This window comes from Propithecus coquereli, unplaced genomic scaffold, assembly GCF_000956105.1.
Source record: "Propithecus coquereli isolate 6110/MARCELLA unplaced genomic scaffold, Pcoq_1.0 Scaffold208, whole genome shotgun sequence".
Classification (NCBI taxonomy): Eukaryota; Metazoa; Chordata; class Mammalia; order Primates; family Indriidae; genus Propithecus; species Propithecus coquereli.
In genome coordinates this window covers 2623741-2644497 of record NW_012145856.1, presented here as the reverse complement: position 1 = coordinate 2644497, position 20757 = coordinate 2623741, and the positions used below count along the sequence as shown (strand labels likewise).

The 20757-nt window shown below is 41.5% G+C and overlaps 1 protein-coding gene across 1 annotated transcript in view; it reads left to right on the top strand.

Moving 5' to 3' along the window:
- DNAH6 (dynein, axonemal, heavy chain 6) overlaps nucleotides 1-20757 on the top strand; it is a 318529-nt gene that overhangs the window by 294545 nt on the left and 3227 nt on the right. The window contains exons 66-73 of the mRNA XM_012644194.1: nucleotides 2925-3044; nucleotides 3946-4067; nucleotides 9183-9312; nucleotides 11437-11564; nucleotides 15074-15259; nucleotides 15795-15867; nucleotides 16668-16819; nucleotides 19712-19934. Of these exons, the coding sequence (XP_012499648.1) occupies nucleotides 2925-3044; nucleotides 3946-4067; nucleotides 9183-9312; nucleotides 11437-11564; nucleotides 15074-15259; nucleotides 15795-15867; nucleotides 16668-16819; nucleotides 19712-19934 (1134 nt within the window). The remainder of the gene's footprint in view (nucleotides 1-2924; nucleotides 3045-3945; nucleotides 4068-9182; nucleotides 9313-11436; nucleotides 11565-15073; nucleotides 15260-15794; nucleotides 15868-16667; nucleotides 16820-19711; nucleotides 19935-20757) is intronic.

The following is a 20757-nucleotide window of genomic DNA, read 5'->3' as shown; positions in this document are numbered from 1 at the left end:
ATTTTTTTAGGCATTCATCTATGGATTAATCCAGAAAATATTGATTATTACTACTACGATAAATGCTGGGTATCAAAGATGACATGGTCTCTGCCCACCAAAAAGCTGATGGGCATAATAAATTGTTCACAATAGCCAAGATATGGAAACAACCAAATGTTCATCAACATATGAATGGATAAAGAAAGTGTAGTATATGGAATATTATTCATCCTTCATCCTTAGAAAAGAAAGAAATCCTACCATTTGCAGGACAATGTGGATGGACCTGAAAGATATGCTAAGTTAAATAAGTTATCACAGAAGGACAAATACTGCACAATTCCTTTTATATGAGGCATCTGAAATGGTCAAAAGTCTAGAAGTAGCGTTGGTCCGAGTGCAGTGGTGTTTACGACTAATGAATCACAACCAGTTATAGATTCCTTTGTTCCTTCTCCACTCCCACCGCTTCACTTGACCAGCCTAAAAAAATAAAAGTCTAGAAGTAGACAAGAGAATGGTGGCTACCAAGGTATGGGGGGAGGAAGAAAATGGGTAGTTGTTCAGTGGGTATAAAGTTATAGTTATACCAGATGAGTAAGTTCCAGAGATCCGTTGTACAATATAGTGCCTATAGTTAACAATAAGGTATTGTGTACTTAAAAATTTGTTAAGAAAGCAGATTTCATGTTAAGGGTTCTTACCCCAAAAACAGTGGGGGACACAAAGAAATTTTTGGAGATAACGGCTATGTTTATTACCTTGATTGTGGTGATGGCAACATAAGAGTATACCTAAGTCTAAACTCACCGACTTGTATACGTTAATTATGTGCAGGTTTTTCTATACCAATTACAAATCAATAAAGGTGTAGTCATGCCACATCCCACACACTGCTGGCGGTGGGGGAGGGCTGGAGCACAGCATGAGGGGAGGTGTGTGTGGAGGGCAGTTTTGACTTCAACAAAACTACAAAAGGTAAGCTGGAGGCATATCCAGCTTCTGTCTTGCTAATAAATTTTCACTCCATCTTATAAACTATGGTTAGCAATTATAGTCTTTCAGGTTGGGAAAAGGTGGAATAATTTACAAAGCCGTAATAAAAGCAAGATGATGAGGGATTGAACACAGGGATATAGCAATACTAGTGGGGAGACTGGACAGAAGAGAGTAAACAGAGACATATTTAGGAGGCTTTAAATACAGGAAGATATTTCGAGTTGGAGGAGGGTCTTCAAATTTTATAACGTAGGTGACAGCAAAGCATAAGTCCAGGAGTGGTGCTGGAGCCTATCCAGTTTGTACTGTGCCGTCCCTGAGCCAGCCCATGGGGACAGGAAAGGAGGAGATGGGGAAGCCACCGCAGCAGGGTCTGCAAGGAGACCCGCAGCAACAATGATGCAGGGGCCTGGCCAGGCAGTGGCATGTGTGGTGGACACCCCCCGACACACATGCTGTCTCTCTCCTGGGAAGACCAGACCCAGAAGTCTCCTGCCTGGAAGCAAGCTGTGAGTCATCTACCCTGAGTCAAATGGCAGGGCTCCTTGTTTACTCAGCTTGATCCAAGAAAAAGGATAAAACCAAATCTGGATGGAGAAGAACAAAGTTAGTTGATTTGTAAGGAAAACATTTCTGTGCTGCTTTTCAAAATGCAGATATTTAATTAGAAACATTTTTTAGAACAATAAACTTTAGGACAAGCTCCTTTCCCTTTTGCAATTGGAGAAACTTGAACTTTACATTCCCATCCAGCTCCAAGAATCCAAGTTAGGAGCTTCAACTTAAGCCCAGACTAGATGGACCCACCACAGAGATTTAGCCCAACTTTGTGTTCCAAGACTTCCCAGAGAGTGGCTAAAGAACATTCCCAAGAAGACACAGAGCATCTCTTCCTTCCCTCATGGAATTGCTAACACAGAGATTCTCCAACTTGACTATCAGCCTGAGTACCTATTCCCCCTCGCCTCTCCCTGAGTGGCTGATCCAACAAGACTGACAAGAGGTACTGTAAGAGGAGAGGAAAAAATAGGGATCCCTACAGGATGTGCAGGTAAGAACATTGCTGTCTTGGAAGAAATAAACTATTGAGATTCCAAAGACTGAAATAACTTTCTCTCAACCAACCATCTCAGCTTGAAAAACGATGAAAAAAACATCTCTTTCTGACATAAAGGAAGAGAAGGACATGAGAATGGATCAACAGAGGATCCAGAAGTTGACAATGTCAGTATCACAGGTGAAATCCTTCTGGGAACACTACAGTGCTGACTGGTGAATTGTAGCAATGGATCTGGAGTTTTTCCAAAGAATTGTATCAGCAATGGATATCATTCCAGTACAGTTCCTTCCTACCCATAATTTGGGGATGACAGTGGAGTATACCAAAACTAGCTTCTCTGTGAAACGAGAGATACGATACCAGGAAGTTTTAATTCTCCATAACATAATTGCTGCGAGGCAAGTTGTCTCTTTCATCTTGGATCTATCTTTCCTCCTTAGCTTGGTAGCAGTAATTTATAAGGAATGTATACAGTTTGAATGCCTTGCTATGAGTGCTTGGTTTCATTTCACTCATTGGCCCCAGAAAGAAGCACTGTTTCATGGAAAGTGTGTATGTTTTAGAATACATACTCAAAATCAATATTTCAAAGCAAAAGAACAAGAAGAAGGAGGAAATATGTAAACACAGCTCAGTGGCTTAAGTTTCTGCAAATTACCTAGGGTAGAGTACATACACCAGTACATATACCATATTTTTCAGCTTTTTTTTAAATTTACTTTTTTTCTCTTTGGGTAGGGAATGGGTACTGGAAGGAAATTCTGATGTGCTCTTTTCATTTTAAGTACCAAATAAATGTAGATATAAATAAACCTATTAGAATAGGGGTATGTGTATCAATTTAAAAAATAGTAATCATTTTAAAATGCAAACTCCTTTTCAGGTGAAATTACATATGGTGGTAGAGTCACAGACACCTGGGATCAAAGATGCCTTCGTACTGTCTTGAAAAGATTTTTTTCTCCTGAAACGTTAGAAGATGATTATAAATATTCTGAATCAGGTGAATGACTTTTCAATATTATAGAAAAGGCCTTTCCCAAGAAGCCGCTGACAGCATCTCACTTTTCCATCCAGGGGCTGTCTGTGTCCAATCTTCCCATGCCCACCCCGTCCACATGCATGACCACCTTCGGAGCTGGTCTGATAGTAAAAGCACAAGGATACACAGTGTGCAGTAACCACTTGGAATTATTTCTGTTTTAAAGTTGATTGTATTATGTCTAAATGTGTTTTCAAAGTTATATCCCAGTATATTTTAAAAGTAATTAAAGAAAATTCCCATTACAGCAAATTGAGTAAAAAACAGGTCTATGAGTTGGTGACAGCTCGTTATGGCTCAGACAGCAAATAGATAATGGTCCTGTGTGTCCATCCCCCTGGAAGCAGCGATTGATTAGCACAGAGCGAGTGCATAAAAGCTCCTACCATAAAAGTTGTAAGAGACTGTCCCTGACAGCTGATAAGACTCAACCACATATCCTGTAATCAGATAGAAAATTGAGCAGCCCCAATGTCAATGTTTTGCAAATGTAGCTTTTATTAGAGAGGGTTGTTGTTGTTTATCAAACAAATACAAAAGCAATCTCTAACACGAGCATTAATCTGGAGGCCTTGATGGGGTGCAGCTTTCAGTGGCATATCCCTGGATCCTCAGAATTTTGAAATATTCTGGAGGAGACATCCTGAAAAGTTAGGACAATAACAGATGCTCAAGGCCTCAAGAAAAGGTAACAAAACTAGACATAGCGATGAAAGCAAGCAGATTTCAAAAAAAATAATCCCCTTTTCTACATGAGGCAGCTGATTACAGCCACTACCTGAACCAGGCAGAGAAGAGCCATCTTGGCAGTGCAAAGCCAGTCTATCTAAGACATATTTGTCTTCTGTGTTTTTTATAACAGGCATCTATTTTGCACCCAAGGCTGACAGCCTTCAAGAGTTTAAGGACTACATTGAAAATCTGCCTTTAATAGATGACCCAGAAATTTTTGGAATGCATGAAAATGCCAACCTAGTTTTCCAGGTATGTAGCCTTTAAACTTAAGATATATATTTATGTTATGTATACAAATTCAAAATGTCAATAATCACCTCACTTTCTCTGTAAGTTATAATACTCCTAAATAAATAAGATAGTTGTTTCACCTTGACTTCAACATTTGGTTCCAATTTAGGCTGTTCCTTCCAGATCCTACACAGAATCCTAGGATCATTATGCATTTTCCTTGACCCTGGCCAACACCCCACCCCCACTCCCCGCCCACCGCTGCGCTCCCATCCCTAGGCTTTCTGCCTGGTCCATAATCTACCTGCTCATAGTCCAACCATAGCATGGGGATTTGGACAATAGTATAACCCCTTCTCTTTTGGCCTTCTCCCTCCATGCTGGGCACATTTGTCTCACATTACATAAAGGTTTGTGGATCCATACATGATTAGATTGTAAAGTACAGTAACAAATATACAAAACAGATAAATTAAAAGCATGGTCACAGTATCAGATCACAGAGCAAACTGGATTATTTTACTCTTCTGTGTAGACCTCCTGATGCTGCCCTATTACTTAAGTGCTGTACTTATTACCTTTAGCTTGGACTAAAGGTAGTCTAAGTTCCTCAGCCTGGCACTCAAGGCTTCCCATGACCTGGGCACTGCCTACCCTTGCACTTCCATCATCTGCCATGGACAGGCATCTGTGGAAGAACTGAAGCCATGAAGTGGGGTGTGTCCCTGAGGGCTCTGGAAAACTCTAAAGGTTGGGAACTAGATTTGGTTTCACAAGGAGAATCATCCTTCTGTTCAACTTAAATTTTGCCCCGATAAGTGTTAGAGGTGAAATCTGCCTGGATATCAAGGACTCCATGCAAAACAACTGTGGAAGCTCCAGAAAGAGCACCAATAGATCAACATTCTGACACCTTATTTCATGTCCTCTGGCAGTAAGATCACTTTGCCCTTCAGCTGGGAGTTAGAATAATGCATCTTGTTTTTCTTTATCCTACTTTCAGGAGGAAAAAAATGGTGGCTAAACCTACTGTCAATGTTTGCTTCCTCTTTGACTGTCTGCTCTGGAGCGGGAAGGGGAGGCTGAGAGAAGGAGTAGAGCAGTGTGCATATGATAAGGCCCACTGTATCCTGTGAGGACAGCACTGTTGGTGGGGGGAAGTTCTTGGCAGTGGGTACCTGCAGTGTCTTTGTTTCTCTTTTCCAATGGTTTCAGAATGACTGAGACAGCAGGTATCTAGTGAGCCCCCAGTATATTTTCCTGTTTAGCCTTCCTTCCTCCGTTCTTCTGGTTGGTACATGCCCCATTCCCATCTTTCCCCTTTGGAGCAGCTGCCCCTTCTCCATTCCATGAAATTCTGATAAGATTCCCAGCCACTTGCCACCTCCATAGAGGCAGACATGTGACCCAGGCCTGGCCAACGGCAGCACTCCCTCCCTTGGCCACTCCAGTTGGTCCAAGGAGTGCACACATGACCCATGTGAGTTAAATGGGAGCCCTTCCTGAGACAGTATATGTGGATGCTGGGACTGGAGGGGGTGCTGTCTCTGTCCTCTGGAATCCCTGGCCAGGATGCTGTATGTCAGCAGCTGTTTGTGGCCTTGTCCCTGACATACCCAGCCCCTCCCATCTGCCACATGGAAGAAGTGCATCTGCCATAAGAAAGGATGAGGGCAATGTACAAGAAACAGCCAAGCCTGCCCAGGAGATGAGGCATTAGAAAGGGGGAGTCAAAACCCCATCTCTGTCCTTACAGGGGGCAGACTGGGCCCGAGAATTAAATTGACAGAAGAGAGATTAACAGGAGAAAAGCGTGCATATTTAATATAAGATTTACGTGACATTAGTAAGGAAATTAAGACCCAAAGAAGTGGTAAAACCGACATTCTTTTTTATTAGATTGAACAAAAAGAAGCAATTATGGAAAAGTAACTAAATTATTTGGGAAGGCTAAAGGAAGATAAGAATTATTTTAACAAGGTCTTTTTGTACAGAATTCTCTTGGCTGTAACTCCCCATTAAAGAATGTGTCTTTTCTCCTGGTACAGGAGAAAACTCTCATCTTTCACATGAGAGTTTTTATCTCCTGTTTTCAGGAAAAGGGGAGATTAGAATACCTTTCTTGCATCTACTGTTTTTCAAATTGCCTTTTGCTCAAAGTAATCTTGATGTCGAAATGGCATATTTTGGAATATAAGACCCACGTGATTTATGTTCTCTTCTCCTCAATTACATGAGCAACAGATTCCTTTTCTTTGCTTTAGTTGGTTTAGGTTAGATAATGCTGCCTCTTATAATCAGTAGAGTCTTAACACAAAAGATATAAATTATTCCTTGCTTATCCCAGCAAGCTATGCTTCACATGGATGCTTATCGCAAACTAGTAAAGAAATTTGGACTTTGACCCGTCCACATCAGCTGGAGAAATAAGGAAGAAATTTGCCTCCCAAGAGGACAATAAGCATAAGTCAAGGGCCATCTGCATAGGCTGTCTGTGGGGAGACAGAGATCTATTCTCTTTCTTCTCATTAGAAGCTGAATAAATGAAAAGAAAAAACCAACACAGGCTGAGTAAATGGAGAGAAAAAAACATGCTGAAGAATAAGGGATAAAAAACACAATTCGGAAGACTCGGGACTCACCCTCTGCAAATCATCTGCTGCAGAAACCAGACAATAAGTAACATGTTTTGGCATCTGGGATAGTATGTGAAATCTAGCCTCTATAAAAGAGAAAGCCAGAATTTGACAGAAGGCTGACACATAAATACAAAAGGTTCCATGAGATGTGCGAGAGGGAAATATTCCAAGGAAACTAAAAATACCGTAGCAGAATTAAAAACTGCTTTGGGAACTTAAAGACCAGAACTGATATATAGATTATCATGTATATGACGTAGGAAGCAAATTTAATAAGCCTTCCAGAATGGAAACTAAAATGTCCAAAAATAGAAAATGATGAGAAATGATAATAGATACGGAGGATAATGCAAGGAGATTAAACAAAACAATAAGAAACAGAAGCAATAATTCAAGAGGGTCTTGAATTACTTTTTGCTGTATTGAAAAAAAAAAATGAAGCTATGCCTGGACAGATTCTGGCACAAGTTTGGAACTACGATGATTAGAAAAAGATCATCTTATCCACCTCACCCCCCACTCAAAAACAGGGGGGGATAGGTTATTATATTAATCAGAACGTACTAGTAAGAAAGTGACCCAAATCCCAGTGATTTAATCTAACATGGATTGTGTTGGTGGGTTGACAGAGGGGGCTCTTCTCCACACAGGGACTGGGTCTAGAAGAGGCACTGTTGTATTGTAGCTGCATTTACTAGAACAAACGGCCTTCTCTTTCACTGCAACATGGGGAGAGAGAGACTAGAGAATTACTGCCAGAGTCTAGAGGCTTTTCACTGCCTCAGCCTGAACAGTCACAGTCCATCATCACTTCAGCTCATGTTACACGGCCAAAACAGTCCTGTTGCCTCCCCAACTGCAAGGATGAGGGAAAATGCAGTCTTCACTCTGCCCTAAGGAAAGGAGAACTGGGAGTTGGTGTCAACTGGAAGTCTCCAGCTCACTATCATAGGAAGTAATACTATGCCGGCTGCGCTAAATGTTCTGAGACTCATTCCAACCAACCAAAATGTCAAGAACTAAAATGAAAAAGCTATAATATTAAATGACTGGCACTGAGCAAAGAAACCAAGCTATTTAACTATAGCATTAAGTAAATAACTTCGTATTTGTGTTTAGGACCTAATGAATATGTCACAAGTGACCATGGAATAAAAATTTCTGAGCATAAAAAGAAATGCAAAAGTAAATCACATTAGAAAGGGCCAATAGATGTGACTATATCAAAAAGGTCATAAAAAATCCAAAAAAGCAAATGACAAGCCAAAACATTTTTGGAAAAAAAAAAACAGAAAAGTTAAATTTCCTTATCATGTAATTATCTTTTTATAAATCCATAATTTACAAAACACTAAAAAAAATCATAGCCAATGAACATATTTTTTCAAATATTTAAATCTGTTAATCCTCAAAGAAGTTCAAACAATAGAAGTTATTTTTTATCTATTATATTGGAAAAAAATCTTTAAGTAATAATAATAATTCTTGCAAAGACACAGAAAGACAGGCCCTCTGATACAATATTGGAAATTAATATAGTAATACTCAGTTTAAAAATATTCCTTCTAGTAATCTATCATTGAAAAAATTTCAAAGATAGTGGATGAAATTCATATACAGATATTTTATTCCCAGAATCTAATAAGATCAAAAAACTAGAAATGTCCAAAAAGTAGATAAATCACTATATTACTTATGGTGCATTCATACCACAAAATATCACATAATCACTTAACATGTTAACTGTCACGTGAATTGCATTTAATTTACGCTAGTTTTGAGCCCAGGGCTTTGTGAAGCACATGTAACACACGTCTCTTTATTTTGAGAGTCGTGTGGTGCACATGCAACTCACGCTACCATGCTGTAGCATTCATGTTACATGATGGGTGGACCCCTGGGCAAAACCCTGCAGTTGGTTCCTGAAAATCTTACTTGATATTCTTATTGCTACAATTAATATTGACAATTTAATTGTATATAACTCATACACAGAAAACAATAAAAAATAACAAAATTTTCATTAAATTACAAAGGATTGTTTTGTTTTTGAAGTTTTTATTCTATTTTCATAATAAAACACCCTGGCCCCAAGGAAAAAAATTTTTTCCTAGTGTGGCAGTCAACATGTTAAAGGCATAGTTCATGAGGATTTTTTAATGGTATGAAAAATGGCTCATGATATTGAAAAAAGAATGACTATTACATAAATTATATGAGCTCAATTTTGTAAACTGCAGATAGAAAAAATGTCTAAGTGAGAGTAAATTAAATATTGTTTATATAATTATATTATATTTAATTATAATTAATTATCTCTAAAAAGCAGGAATTATGAATTTTTTGTGTTTTCTAAGTTTTCTATAATAAGCCACAACACTTTTCTAATTGTTTTTGAGAATTGCCTTTACTTCTATAAGTAAATAATATGTACCGCAAAATTATGTTTTGAGAATTTTAGTCTTCACTGTTCTGTCTCTTACTGCCATTATAGTACAAAGAGACCAACACATTAATCAACACCATACTTGAGGTTCAGCCAAGGTCATCTTCTGGTGGAGAGGGAAAAAGCAATGATGAAATTGTTCAAGAACTTGTTGCTTCTGTCCAGACCAGAATCCCAGGTAATAAATAGTTGCTGAAATCTGTATATAATGGGAATTTTAGGAATAAACTCAGAGAACTGAGCAATAAGCAAGTGTCTAAACCTGCTTATTACATAGATTTGGCCAGAGAGTTCTTCTGATATGGAGTACTCCATTAATCAACTAGAAGCTTCCAGCACCTTGACATCCCAACTGCCAGAAGAAGCATTAGGAGCAAATGGGTTCTAGCCCAATGTAACTTTGAACCAGACTTTTTCCTGAGCTCCCCTTGACTTCATTATTCTGATATCTCTAGACCTGCACTGTCCAAGACAATAGCCACTAGCCACATATGTCTATTTAAATTAAATTAAGTTTAAAATTCAATTCCTCAGTTGCACTAGTCACATCTCTAGTGCTACCATATTGAATAGCACAGACAGAGAACATTTTGATCATTGTAAAAATTTCTATTGAACAGTTCTGCTCTAGAATTCATTTCACTTTTCTTTCTTCATTCAGAAGGAATAGCTAAATTACTTTCACTTTGTTTTCTGATGAGTTAAGGAATCTTCATAAACGATCACAAGAGATCCATTTTCACACTTTTCTTAGATTGGCAATAGATTTTGATTTCTTAGTCTAATGTTCATGGTTGGAAGAGATGTGATTATAGGAAAAAGAAAATTGAGGCAGAAAAAAATAGTGACTGAATCCTGTCAATGTTCTTAAAATCCTAGAGGAAAACGAGACTTATGATTTCAGAAGCCAGTTACCTGTCTCCTAGGAGCAGGCCCTCAGAAGAATATCTACTTAGGTAGAGAATTGTGTTGATGAAGCAAACTGAGTCAGTTATTTTAGGAAGAGCTGGGTGGAGAAGGGATGCATAGCTGAATGGGTGGCTGGATAGATAGTATACTTATTAAGTAGATTCCCATTAACAACTGGGAGAGTTTTTTCCTCCAAGCTTCATAAAGCTTATACTTTTACTGTGAAATGCTAAGCAGGTCATCTGCTGAGACTGAGGGAGCAGGGATGCAACTGGCTCAACAAAAGAACTGAAGGTTTGGAATAGCCTGAGGGAACAGTAGGAGGAGAAGGCCAAGGACATGTAACCGCAGTACTGTAGACCCAAGGGATTGGACCAACCCTCACTGCTGTGGGATTTTTCTCCAGCAGCCAAAATATAAGTAGTTAAGAACAAATATGATATATATATGTCATAGCCACTTTTTTAATCACAGTTTCCTCAGATGTACAAAGAAAATGCAGTTCCTTCATCTTTTATAGCTCATACAGTTCTTCATCTAAGTCTCTATTTGGTGGATTATAGGGAAAAAGAAGAGCTCAATTTTCCATCCAGTCTGAACCATGAGCCTGTTTAATAATTCAGTCAGTCCTTTTGAATAATGTTCAGTAACTTGGGATAAATACCAAGTCTCTCTCTTCTCTCCATATCCCATCCCCAACCCCGCTTCTCCTAGATGCAATGCAGGTGTGTAGGGAAGAGTGAGCCTTACACACCTGCATGGCAGAGGGAAGACTCAGGTTCCCTGGCCCCTCTGGTCTCTGGAATATCCCTATCTACTGGATAGCGGCTGTGTCCTGCTAGCATTTGCCACTGAAGTCTTCGGGGCTCTGCCATTCAGCCAAAGATGGGCTCACCTTCTGTGCCCTCCTGCCAAGTCTCCTTGTCCACCATGGAAACCTTTCAGACAAACTCCTCATCAAATGTGCAGATACCACTGAGTCTCACTGACCTTCCACTTCATCTTCTTCCCTCTTAACCCCCGCCCTCTCCCTACCGTCACCCAGAATTAAAAAGAGCAGCCTTCTTTCCTGTTTCCAGTTCACATCTTCCTCTACATTAGCACAGCCAGTCTCTCTGTCATCTTACTTAAGCAATCGAGGACCAACCCTCCCCTGTCCCAGGGCTCTCACTGGCAAAGAAGATGGAAATATAGATTGTTTATAGATAACACAGGTGAATCACCAAAGAGTTCTGAACTAGAGAAATGTCACATTTAAGTCCTGTGTATCTGGCTTAAATAATGAGAGAAGTTGGCTTTAGAAAAATGTGAAGATAAGCACATTATAATAGTAAAGTTATGAAAACAGAAACCAGTAATGACTGACCTGAGGAATCAGCTCTGTGTGTTTCAGAAAAACTGGAAATGGAAGGTGCTTCTGAGAGCCTTTTCGTCAAGGATCCCCAAGGACGCCTGAACTCCTTGACCACGGTTCTTGGACAGGAAGTGGACCGGTTTAACAACCTGCTGAAGTTAATCCATGTATGAGAGCACCCATCGTTGCAATTTGCTGTCAAAGCTTTGTAGAGAATTGTACAATAACATGAGTGTGCTTAGAATTTTCCATTCCCATCACTTCAACTTTTCCATTTAGATACACTAACAACTCCTCAAACCCAGCTTGTCTAAAATTCAGTGTATCCTCCCTCTAACGAGTCTGTCTTCCCTTTTTCTAATGATGATGGAGTGAATAAGTAACAGTACAAATCTTCAGTCTTCTCTTTATCTTAATTTACACCGTTAGAATTATCATTGACTCACTAGAAATTGATCAGGGTCCTAGGCACTTCATTAATAGTGATTCAGTGCTTATTCCTGTTGTCTAGTTTGCAGTTAATAATGTCTTAAAGCAAGCCTACGAAAACCAGAGTTTCTTGAAGTGTGGGCCACAAAATGCCTGCATTAGCATCCTCTGTGATATATGTTCAAAATGTGGATCCCTTGGTCCCACTCCAGACCTACTGAATTCAAATTTCTTGAGGTGGGGCCTGGGAATATGTCAATATCCCCAGATGATTTCAAGGCAACTAAAATTTGCAAACAAGTGTTTGATCCTTTGCCTTAAACTTACAGATACTTTCTCTCTGGATTGCCTTGATTTATAATGATGGTTGAAGGACTTCCTAGTTTCTCTGTGCATAACTTTGATAACAGAAAAATTAAAACTATTAGAGAGCAAGTATTGAGCATTAACAGGAAAAGTGTTACTGCTAAGCAGGAAACCAAATACCTAGCCCAGAGTCAAGTCTTGGGGATAAGATTGGGAGAGAACTGGGGGATCTTTTAAAGCCAAAAACTATTTCTGTCCCCTATTAGGAAAGCAAAGTCTCCAAACATTGTTGCTTGGCTGGTAACATCAAGGCTTGCTGGTTAGGCGGGCCCTGGATCAGCTGAATATGTGAAGTTTTCACCTTGGAACTGTGGCATCTAGTCAGGTGTGCACCAGTGTCAGCAGGCCAGGTAGCCAGGTTGGGGCTTATCACCTTCTATATTGAATGAATCAGGGAACAGATTAAGCTGCTATGATGAAGATCCTCACAATACAGTCCAAAACAAGATGGAAATTCACTTTACTCTCCCCCAACAGCCTAGAGGAAGCCCTGTCTAGGTCAGGTAGTTAATCCTGCTTTGTGAGCTCATCCAGAGATGAGCAGGTTGGCTCTTCCAGCTTCAACAGGTAACTTCCATCTCTAGGTCTAAGATGGCTACTCCAATTCCCACTTTTGCCAGCCAGTGGGAAGGGGGAAAGAGAGGGCCAAGAAAAAGCAGCTTTCTTATAAAAATGTGATCCAGAAGCTGTAGATAACATTTCTTCTTATATCCCATTAGCCAAAACATGGTCACATGGCCACATCCCAACTGCAAGGGTGGCTGGGAAATGTAGTTTCTAGATGGAGTGCTATGTACCCAGTCAACACCTAGGGGGTACTATTGTTCTGAGGAGGAAAAGGAAACGGATAAGGCTCATCTCTTGCCTTTTCTACATCATGACTTTTCATTCACCTGAAGATATGCAAGTCCAAATGTCACTTCCTCTGTAACATCTTCCTGGAACAACAGCCTTTCCCTCCACCGCCAGATGACTTAGGAGCCCCTCCTTAGAGCTCCATAATTTCAGATGTCTGTGTCCATCACTGTACTTTCTACACTTTTTGTAATTATCCCTCCATAAGTATGGCTACTCTGACAAAGAACTTAAAGACAAAGGAACTGGTATACTAGACTTCTCTGTTTCCTTCATAACTGACATACTAAATCTTCCATGAATGTTTCAATGTACAAGTGAACCAATGTGGCTCTTGGGTCTCCCCATGGTCACTTCTTCTAGTCAAGCAAACTCCAGTCCACCAGTAATGGGGGAATTCACCTAATGGAAGCATAAGGGGAAGAGCCCAGGGAGAGGCAGCCAGCAGGGCCATCAGGAATCACAGCCAAGCACTCCCATCTGAGGGAGGGGCAACACCCACACAGGCTGTGCCTGCACCCTGGGCCTTCCTCATCCTGACCTCTGGTCCTAGACCTCAGGGCTTAGTCCTGCCTTGCCCTGGCTTTGTTCCCAGCCTCACCTTCACTTCCCCTTGGGAACAGCCAGCCAGTACTGTGGTGGCAACAAGAAAGGCCAAAGGAAGGTGGCAGCACCCGGCAGCCTCAGGAGCTGCCATCTTGGGATCTCACTCTCCCCCAGAGAGTTACAGAACTGTGAGATGGGGCAGGCGCTTGGAGTGAGAAGACCACCCTGTTATTTAGGCTTCTAGCTGTAGGGGAAGGAAAGCATTTGAAGTACATTTCTCCCATTTAATACATCTGTGTGTTAGCTGCCTCCTTTGGGAGAATGGACTGTATTGTGACCTTTTTCTCCTTTAAGTAGACCTTGAAGGCCCTGGAAGTCTGATCCCTCCATCTCTCATTTTATGGTTCTCCCTGAATTTTAGATCAGTCTTCTGCTACCTTTTTCCACTTCTGGTGTCTAAGACACAGCACTGTCTTCTCTGGCTGAGGGCCTCCGTCCTGCACCCTACTGCAAATGGTTTCTCAGAACCTTAAAAAATTGAATTTAAACTCTTCTTTTTCCTACCACTGCCTCTTATGAAAAGAAGCATGGGGAGGAGGGGAACAATGAATAGATCTATAAAAGAATGGAAAGATGACTAGCCTTGTTTCATCCATACATTGTCTGTCCTTAGGACTATGTACATGTGGTCCCAGGACTTATTTGTTTGTTTAATAAACATAAATTTTACCTCTAATATCTTCCTATTATATTTTTCCCATATATGGCAGTTTTCACAAAACTGGAACCCGTAAAGGCCATAACTCATCTATATGCTCTCCTGTGTCTTTAGCCAGGTAGCAAATATCACCCTATACTCTGCTGCCGGCCAGCGTCTCCCAGGACCACTGCTTGCCTCTGTCTTCTGTTGAGAGGAGGAGGAAGTGGAGAAGGATATGTTTTAGGGAAGTGCTTCCAGTACAGACTGACCCCCTGATATCAGCTGGAAGATTGGTCTCATCTAAAAATCTCCCCTTTCTGCTCTCACTCTGGGGGGCCGTGGGCATGCCCTGGGCAGAGATGGCCAGTGGCATGAGGTGGTTCTTACAGCCCCTCTCCCCCAACTTCCCATGCCCCATGATTCCCAAATCACTATCAGGCCCATTTTTCTTTTGGCCTGGAGGACAGCTGGATGGTGGCATTTCTTGCAGCCATTTCTCCAGGTTTCAGGGACATTTCTCCTTCCCTTCTTTCCACTATGTTGGACTCGGCTATTAACTGCCTGAACCTCCCCACAACCCCCAAGTGTTACACTCTATGGACACAAGTTGTAAAATTGCATGAAATATTAGAGGGTCTGGCCCAGCAGACGGTGTACAGAGAGGATGGAACTCAGCAAGCAGACCCTTCAGCCAAAGCAGCTCCTGCCACCATGAATGACTGTCATTGACATTTGATAAGTACATCCGTAAAAGGCAACAATCCTTTTTTGTTCTTTCAGATTTCTCTACGAACACTTGACAAAGCCATTGCTGGATTTGTCGTGATGTCTGAAGAAATGGAAAAGGTGTATAACAGTTTCCTCAACAACCAGGTTCCCTCTCTCTGGTCCAACACGGCCTACCCGTCCCTGAAGCCACTAGGATCATGGGTCAAAGACCTTATTCTCAGGACTGCATTTGTAGATGTAAGAAAATTCTCTTCTTTGGGTTTTGATGAATTCTGACAGCATAGTTGCCCTGAAAGTCCCTAGGAAGCTCTGGCTGACAACCACTGATGGATAGTCTGAGCCCAGAGAAACAGAAACTTCCAGAATGTTATTACTTTGAAAGTCTTACACTGATTATAATGTCACTTGCTGTAGGCCCTTATCCCCACATTCCATTTTAATTACAAGCCATCCTTGGGGTTTCAGCTCTGGTTCATGGGACCCCACTGTGCAGTACTGACCAATCTGAGATGGGTCCAAACAGCCGGTGTGACTTTGCTGCCATCTCCCTCTTACACACACCCTGTAATAACCAGGTTCTGGGTTTGCAGTCGTCTGACTGGCAGATGAGGAAGGGGAACAGAAGAGCAGCAAAATGAGGTTGGTGACCAATTGGGCTGGTTAGACTCTGCCTCCTGAGAGGCCCTCCAAAGTAGGACTTTGGTTTAGAAGACAAAATCCATCCCAGAAACAAAGTGTCAAAATATAACATGATATACTGTTTTGTCTTCAGTTGTGGCTCAAAAGAGGACAGCCTAAGTCCTACTGGATCTCCGGTTTCTTCTTTCCTCAAGGATTTCTAACAGGTACCAGTGCTTTCCCTAGAAAAATCCCAGGGGAAGATTACAATTTGGTACACACAGGGTTTCTAGGAGCTGGGGAGATGGCAGGGCTGCTAATGGCCTAACAATGGGGCTACTGATTGTAGGGCAGTCCAATGACATTCCGCTCTTCCTTGCCTGCAGGGAGAAAAAGGATAACAGAAATAGCAGATGTTCCCCAGCAATCTAATCCCTGTCCCCTCAGCATGTGCCTCAATTCCCCATATGACCCATGCTCAAGAGCACCAACTGCTCTCCTCCTGCTCAGTTCCCAGCTCTGAGCAGCTTCCTTTCCTCTAAGAAATACTCTTGATGTTCCTCTATTGGCCCTTGGGGAATCTAGCTAGAAAGCCCCAGAGGGGCCCAGGCCTTTGGCCTACTAGAGGCTAATTAGCCCAGGCCTTAATCTGTCTCATTAATCCCTGATAAACAGCCCATATAAAACAACTCAGGCAAGATCCTGCAGGTGGCGAGATTGGGCTCTGAAACTACCTCTTGGGTTTGTCTCCCTCAGGGCAGGGCAATTCCCTTCAGACTTGGCCTCCTTCCCTCTCTTCCCAACCATGGCCAGAACCTGTACATCCCTTGGTCCTTACCTCCCATGTGACCCACAGGCTTCCTGTCTCTGTGAACTTAATTCAGATCAAGGTGTTAATAGTTGGGTCTTCTCTATGGAGAGGAAGCTCTCTAACACTAGGGCAGCCTGGCTGGGGTGATGAGGGCCAGGGTTTATGGAGTAGCAGTGCTGTTTGAAGGACCCAGCTTCCTGGTTTTCACACGTACAGGAACTCTTCAAAATCATGCTCGGAAATACAATTTGCCTATAGACGAGCTGAGTTTCAAGTACAACATGATTCCTACCTATCGGGATCAAGCTGCAGTCATAGAAGCTGCCAAGACGGTGCAGTTTGGACAAGAACTGCCCATGGACCTAGAGGTATTGTCCACTTGACTGTTACAGCAGAGTAGCCTCTATCTCACTGTCCTTGAAAATTTCAGCCAATCTCCCATGCCCCACTCCCCTATCACCTCCCATTTGTAAGAGCAGGAGGGGCAGGATAGTAATCACAGCCCCAAGATAAGCTCCTCAGTTAACAATGACTAGATGGGAACTGCCTAAATTAGTCTGACTTATAGAAATATTTTTAAAGCAATACTATTTTATTTCTTTAGATACCCACTGTAACTTTCTCCATCTTGCAGAGGTAATGTAGCAAGAGATGAAAAACAAGGGTTTCAGAATCAGACAAGTCTGAGTCTGAATTCTGACTCTCCCCTCACCACCTGTGTGTGCTGGACCACTACATGTTGCTAACATGTCTACACCTCAGTGTTCTCATCTGTAAAATTGGGACTGACACCACCAACCTCAGAGCTGTAGTACAGTGTAAATGGAACGGCAAATGTCATGTGATCAGCACTTACTACACCCACAATAAATAACTATTACTATAGGCTAAACTTATCTATAACATTCATTCAGCTGCCTCCTAGCAGAATTGATACACTAACTTCATACATTCTGTAACTATAACCACATTAAATAACTAATAGGAATGTGCTAAGGAAGCAGTTAAAGCTGTTTATTGTGTGATTTACTCCCTCTACTGCAGTGGTTCTCAAAATGCGGTCTCCAGACCAGCAGCATCAGCATCACACCTGGGAACTTGTTAGAAATGCAGATTCCCAGGCCCCATCCCAGATCTACTGAATCAGAAACTCTGGGCTGGGACCCAGAAATCTATGTTTTAACATTTCCTGTGAGGGTTCTAAGCCCACTGAAGTTTGAGAACTACTGCGGCAGAATATCAGGGATTCTCAACCATGGCTGCAGGTTAGAATCACCTATAGAGCTGTTAAAAAATCCTGATGCCCAGACCACAGTTGAATTACATCAGAATCGCTACGGGTGGTCCCAGGCATGATTATTTTTTAAAGTTCCCCAGTGATTTCAGTATAAAGCCAGGGATGAGAACGGCCACTGTCAATCTCAGCTGCCCAGCTTAAATGCACTAAGATATGGACGGGATAGGGGAGCCTCTGCATCAAAGCATCTGTCCACCCCAGCGTGTCTTATAAACAGAATTTTCTATACGTGCCATGAAATCAAAGATCTGCTCCAGATCTTTTTTGCCAAGAAAGTGTTCACTGACCAATCAGTATAGTTGGGGTAAGTTGCTTTTATTAAACTTACCTTGAAATACCATGATATTAGTCCGTAGGAATTGCTCCTGGGTAACCCTATCAATATCCACTCCACTCAGATCTGGTTGATCAACTCTTTGCTCTGATTACCAAAAAACATACAAAATCCAGATTAACCGCATATTTGTGGTTTACTCTATGAAATATCCATGCCTCTTAGTTGCTTGTATCTTAAAATGACAGTAAAATGTCTATGTCTTTCAAGAAATTTGCTTTAGTATCAAAATATTTTTAAAGTAAAGGAAGAATAATTTAGAGATACATTCCTTATTATTTGAGACCTTTTTTGGCCAAGAGGGTGTCCCAGGCCCATGTCAGGAATATACGAGGCTGCAGGAGGGCACAACGACAACTACATAAAAGCCCTCACCAGAGCCTTCCAGGATGCTGGCCCTGCCCTGTGCCTGGCACACTCTATCTGCCATGGAGGCTGACTCTTATAACAGAAGTTTACAGTGACCACCAGGGGCCTCTGTCCCTACACCCCACCCCGATTCACACCACGTCTCTGCTTGGGGCATGTGCACTGAGCCATGGCGATGCCTTACAATCTGTGAGGTCTGTGGAGACTTCATGTTGTCTAGCTGGCCCATCTCCTGGTCTGCGCAGCAGACGTCTGCAAGAGACAGCAAGGGCATATGTTGAGACAGCTTTACCTCTGTCACAAACAGGCAGGACGGCTGTCAGCCCATTTGCCGCCTTTGTGCAGCTTAGGAAAAGGCACTCCCTCTGAGCGGTTGCCCAGATGACTCCTACACATGACTTGGCAAGTAGGTGGCAAGACGATTTTAAGGCAAACCCGCACAAGCATACATAGCAGCCCCAAAAACAGGATGGCCCACTGCACTGCACCCAAGAAACAGAAAGCTCAGGACAAAAAAAAGCAAAGACCAGCCCAAAATAACTTAGTTTACCTTCTTTCTACTCACTATAATAGGTGGTACATATTGTCTGCACTGCTTAATCCTCTGCCTGCAGGCATGAGCCTCCCGTTATCCAAAGGTCTGGGGCCAGAATTGGCCAAATTCACCCAGTGTTTGAAGAAGGATCACAGGGGTCCCCAGAATTGGCAAAAATCATGCACCTGTGGAGATTCCAGGACTGTCTGTCTGTCTCTCTCTCTCTCATTTAATAGAAACATTAAAAAGTGAGCATAATTTTTTTTTAAAAAATGGTAAAAAAGACAAGAAAAAGGGAATTTTCCATAAGTACTCTACAAATATTATTGCAGATATATATGTCTTCTCAGAGGGCATCCTTGAAAGACCTTGTTAAGAATAACAGACCATAATCCCAGCCCTCTTATCTGCTTCCCGAGAGAAGGGGGAAAGTCACAGCATCATATCAGAGAGTCTGAAGCTCGTAAATGGGCTTCCCAGGGGTAGCCCCTATTACAGACATCCTGGTGGTGTGGGAGAAGTGTGAGATTTGGTGTCAAACTGAGAAGCAAATTATTCTGCCTCTCAAAGCCTCAGGATTGTCCTCTCTAAAATGTGAGTAATACCAGCAATTTATAGTGTGCTTTTTAGAATTAACCTGGTGAAGATGTGGGACGTAGGAAATGGTCCCCAAGTACTGACTCCCTTCTCCTCCTCACACCTTTAAACTTGTGCGTATCTTTCAGTTGCCCTCTCCTGAGGATGGCGTTCTTGTGCACGGGATGTTCATGGATGCTTCTCGATGGGACGATAAGGACATGGTGATAGAAGACGCGTTGCCCGGACAGATGAATCCAATGCTGCCTGTGGTGCATTTTGAGCCACAACAAAATTATGAGCCAAACCCAACACTTTACCACTCCCCACTTTATAAAACAGGGGCCCGGGCAGGAACACTCTCAACCACAGGTGAGGATGTTCTCAAACTAGTACAAATAATGACTAAATATAAACTGCAATCAAAGGGAGATCTTAGGCCAATTAACTAGACTTAAAATGAGGCCACTATAACATACAGATTTATACATGTTTTAAATTCTGTTTGTTCTAATACTGATTGTAGATTGATAGTACAAAATTAATGCTTCCTTCTATTATTAGGTAGACTCTAATGAGTAAAAAAGAGAGTTTTTTTTTACTAATGAGCAGAGACATCCAGTTTCAAAATGATGGCCTGAATAGACACCAAAATCTCTCTTTTTCTCACCAAATCCATTTTGACTCATCATAGGAAAGATATTTAAAAATAAACTAATAAATGGAAAGCCTTGCTGCAAAACTCTGAGTAGACCTGAAACTGTGATACAACCCTAAAAAAAAGGATCTAGATAGAAAGAAAGCACTCTGGACAGATAAGCCAAGAAACAGCTAAACAATGAGCAAAGACAATGAACTGAGGAAGTCCCACAAAATACAGCACAATGTGATAGGGGAAAAAGTGACACTTTGGAAGGAGCCAGAATTTTCAACCTTTATCTATAACGTAGGCAACCTAGAAGGAGAAGGTAAAGAGAATGGAAGAGAGAGAATATTTGAAAAAAATAATGGCTGATAATTTCCCAAAACTAAAGAAACACTTGAGTTCTTAGATTAAGAGATCTCACAAAGTGGTAGGGTTGATTTTTTTAAATATACAACAAATAAACAATCAAATTTTCAAAGAAACCTAGATATACCAAACTGATACTCCTATCAGAGATCAGGAAAAGTCTCAAAGCAACCAAAGAGAAGA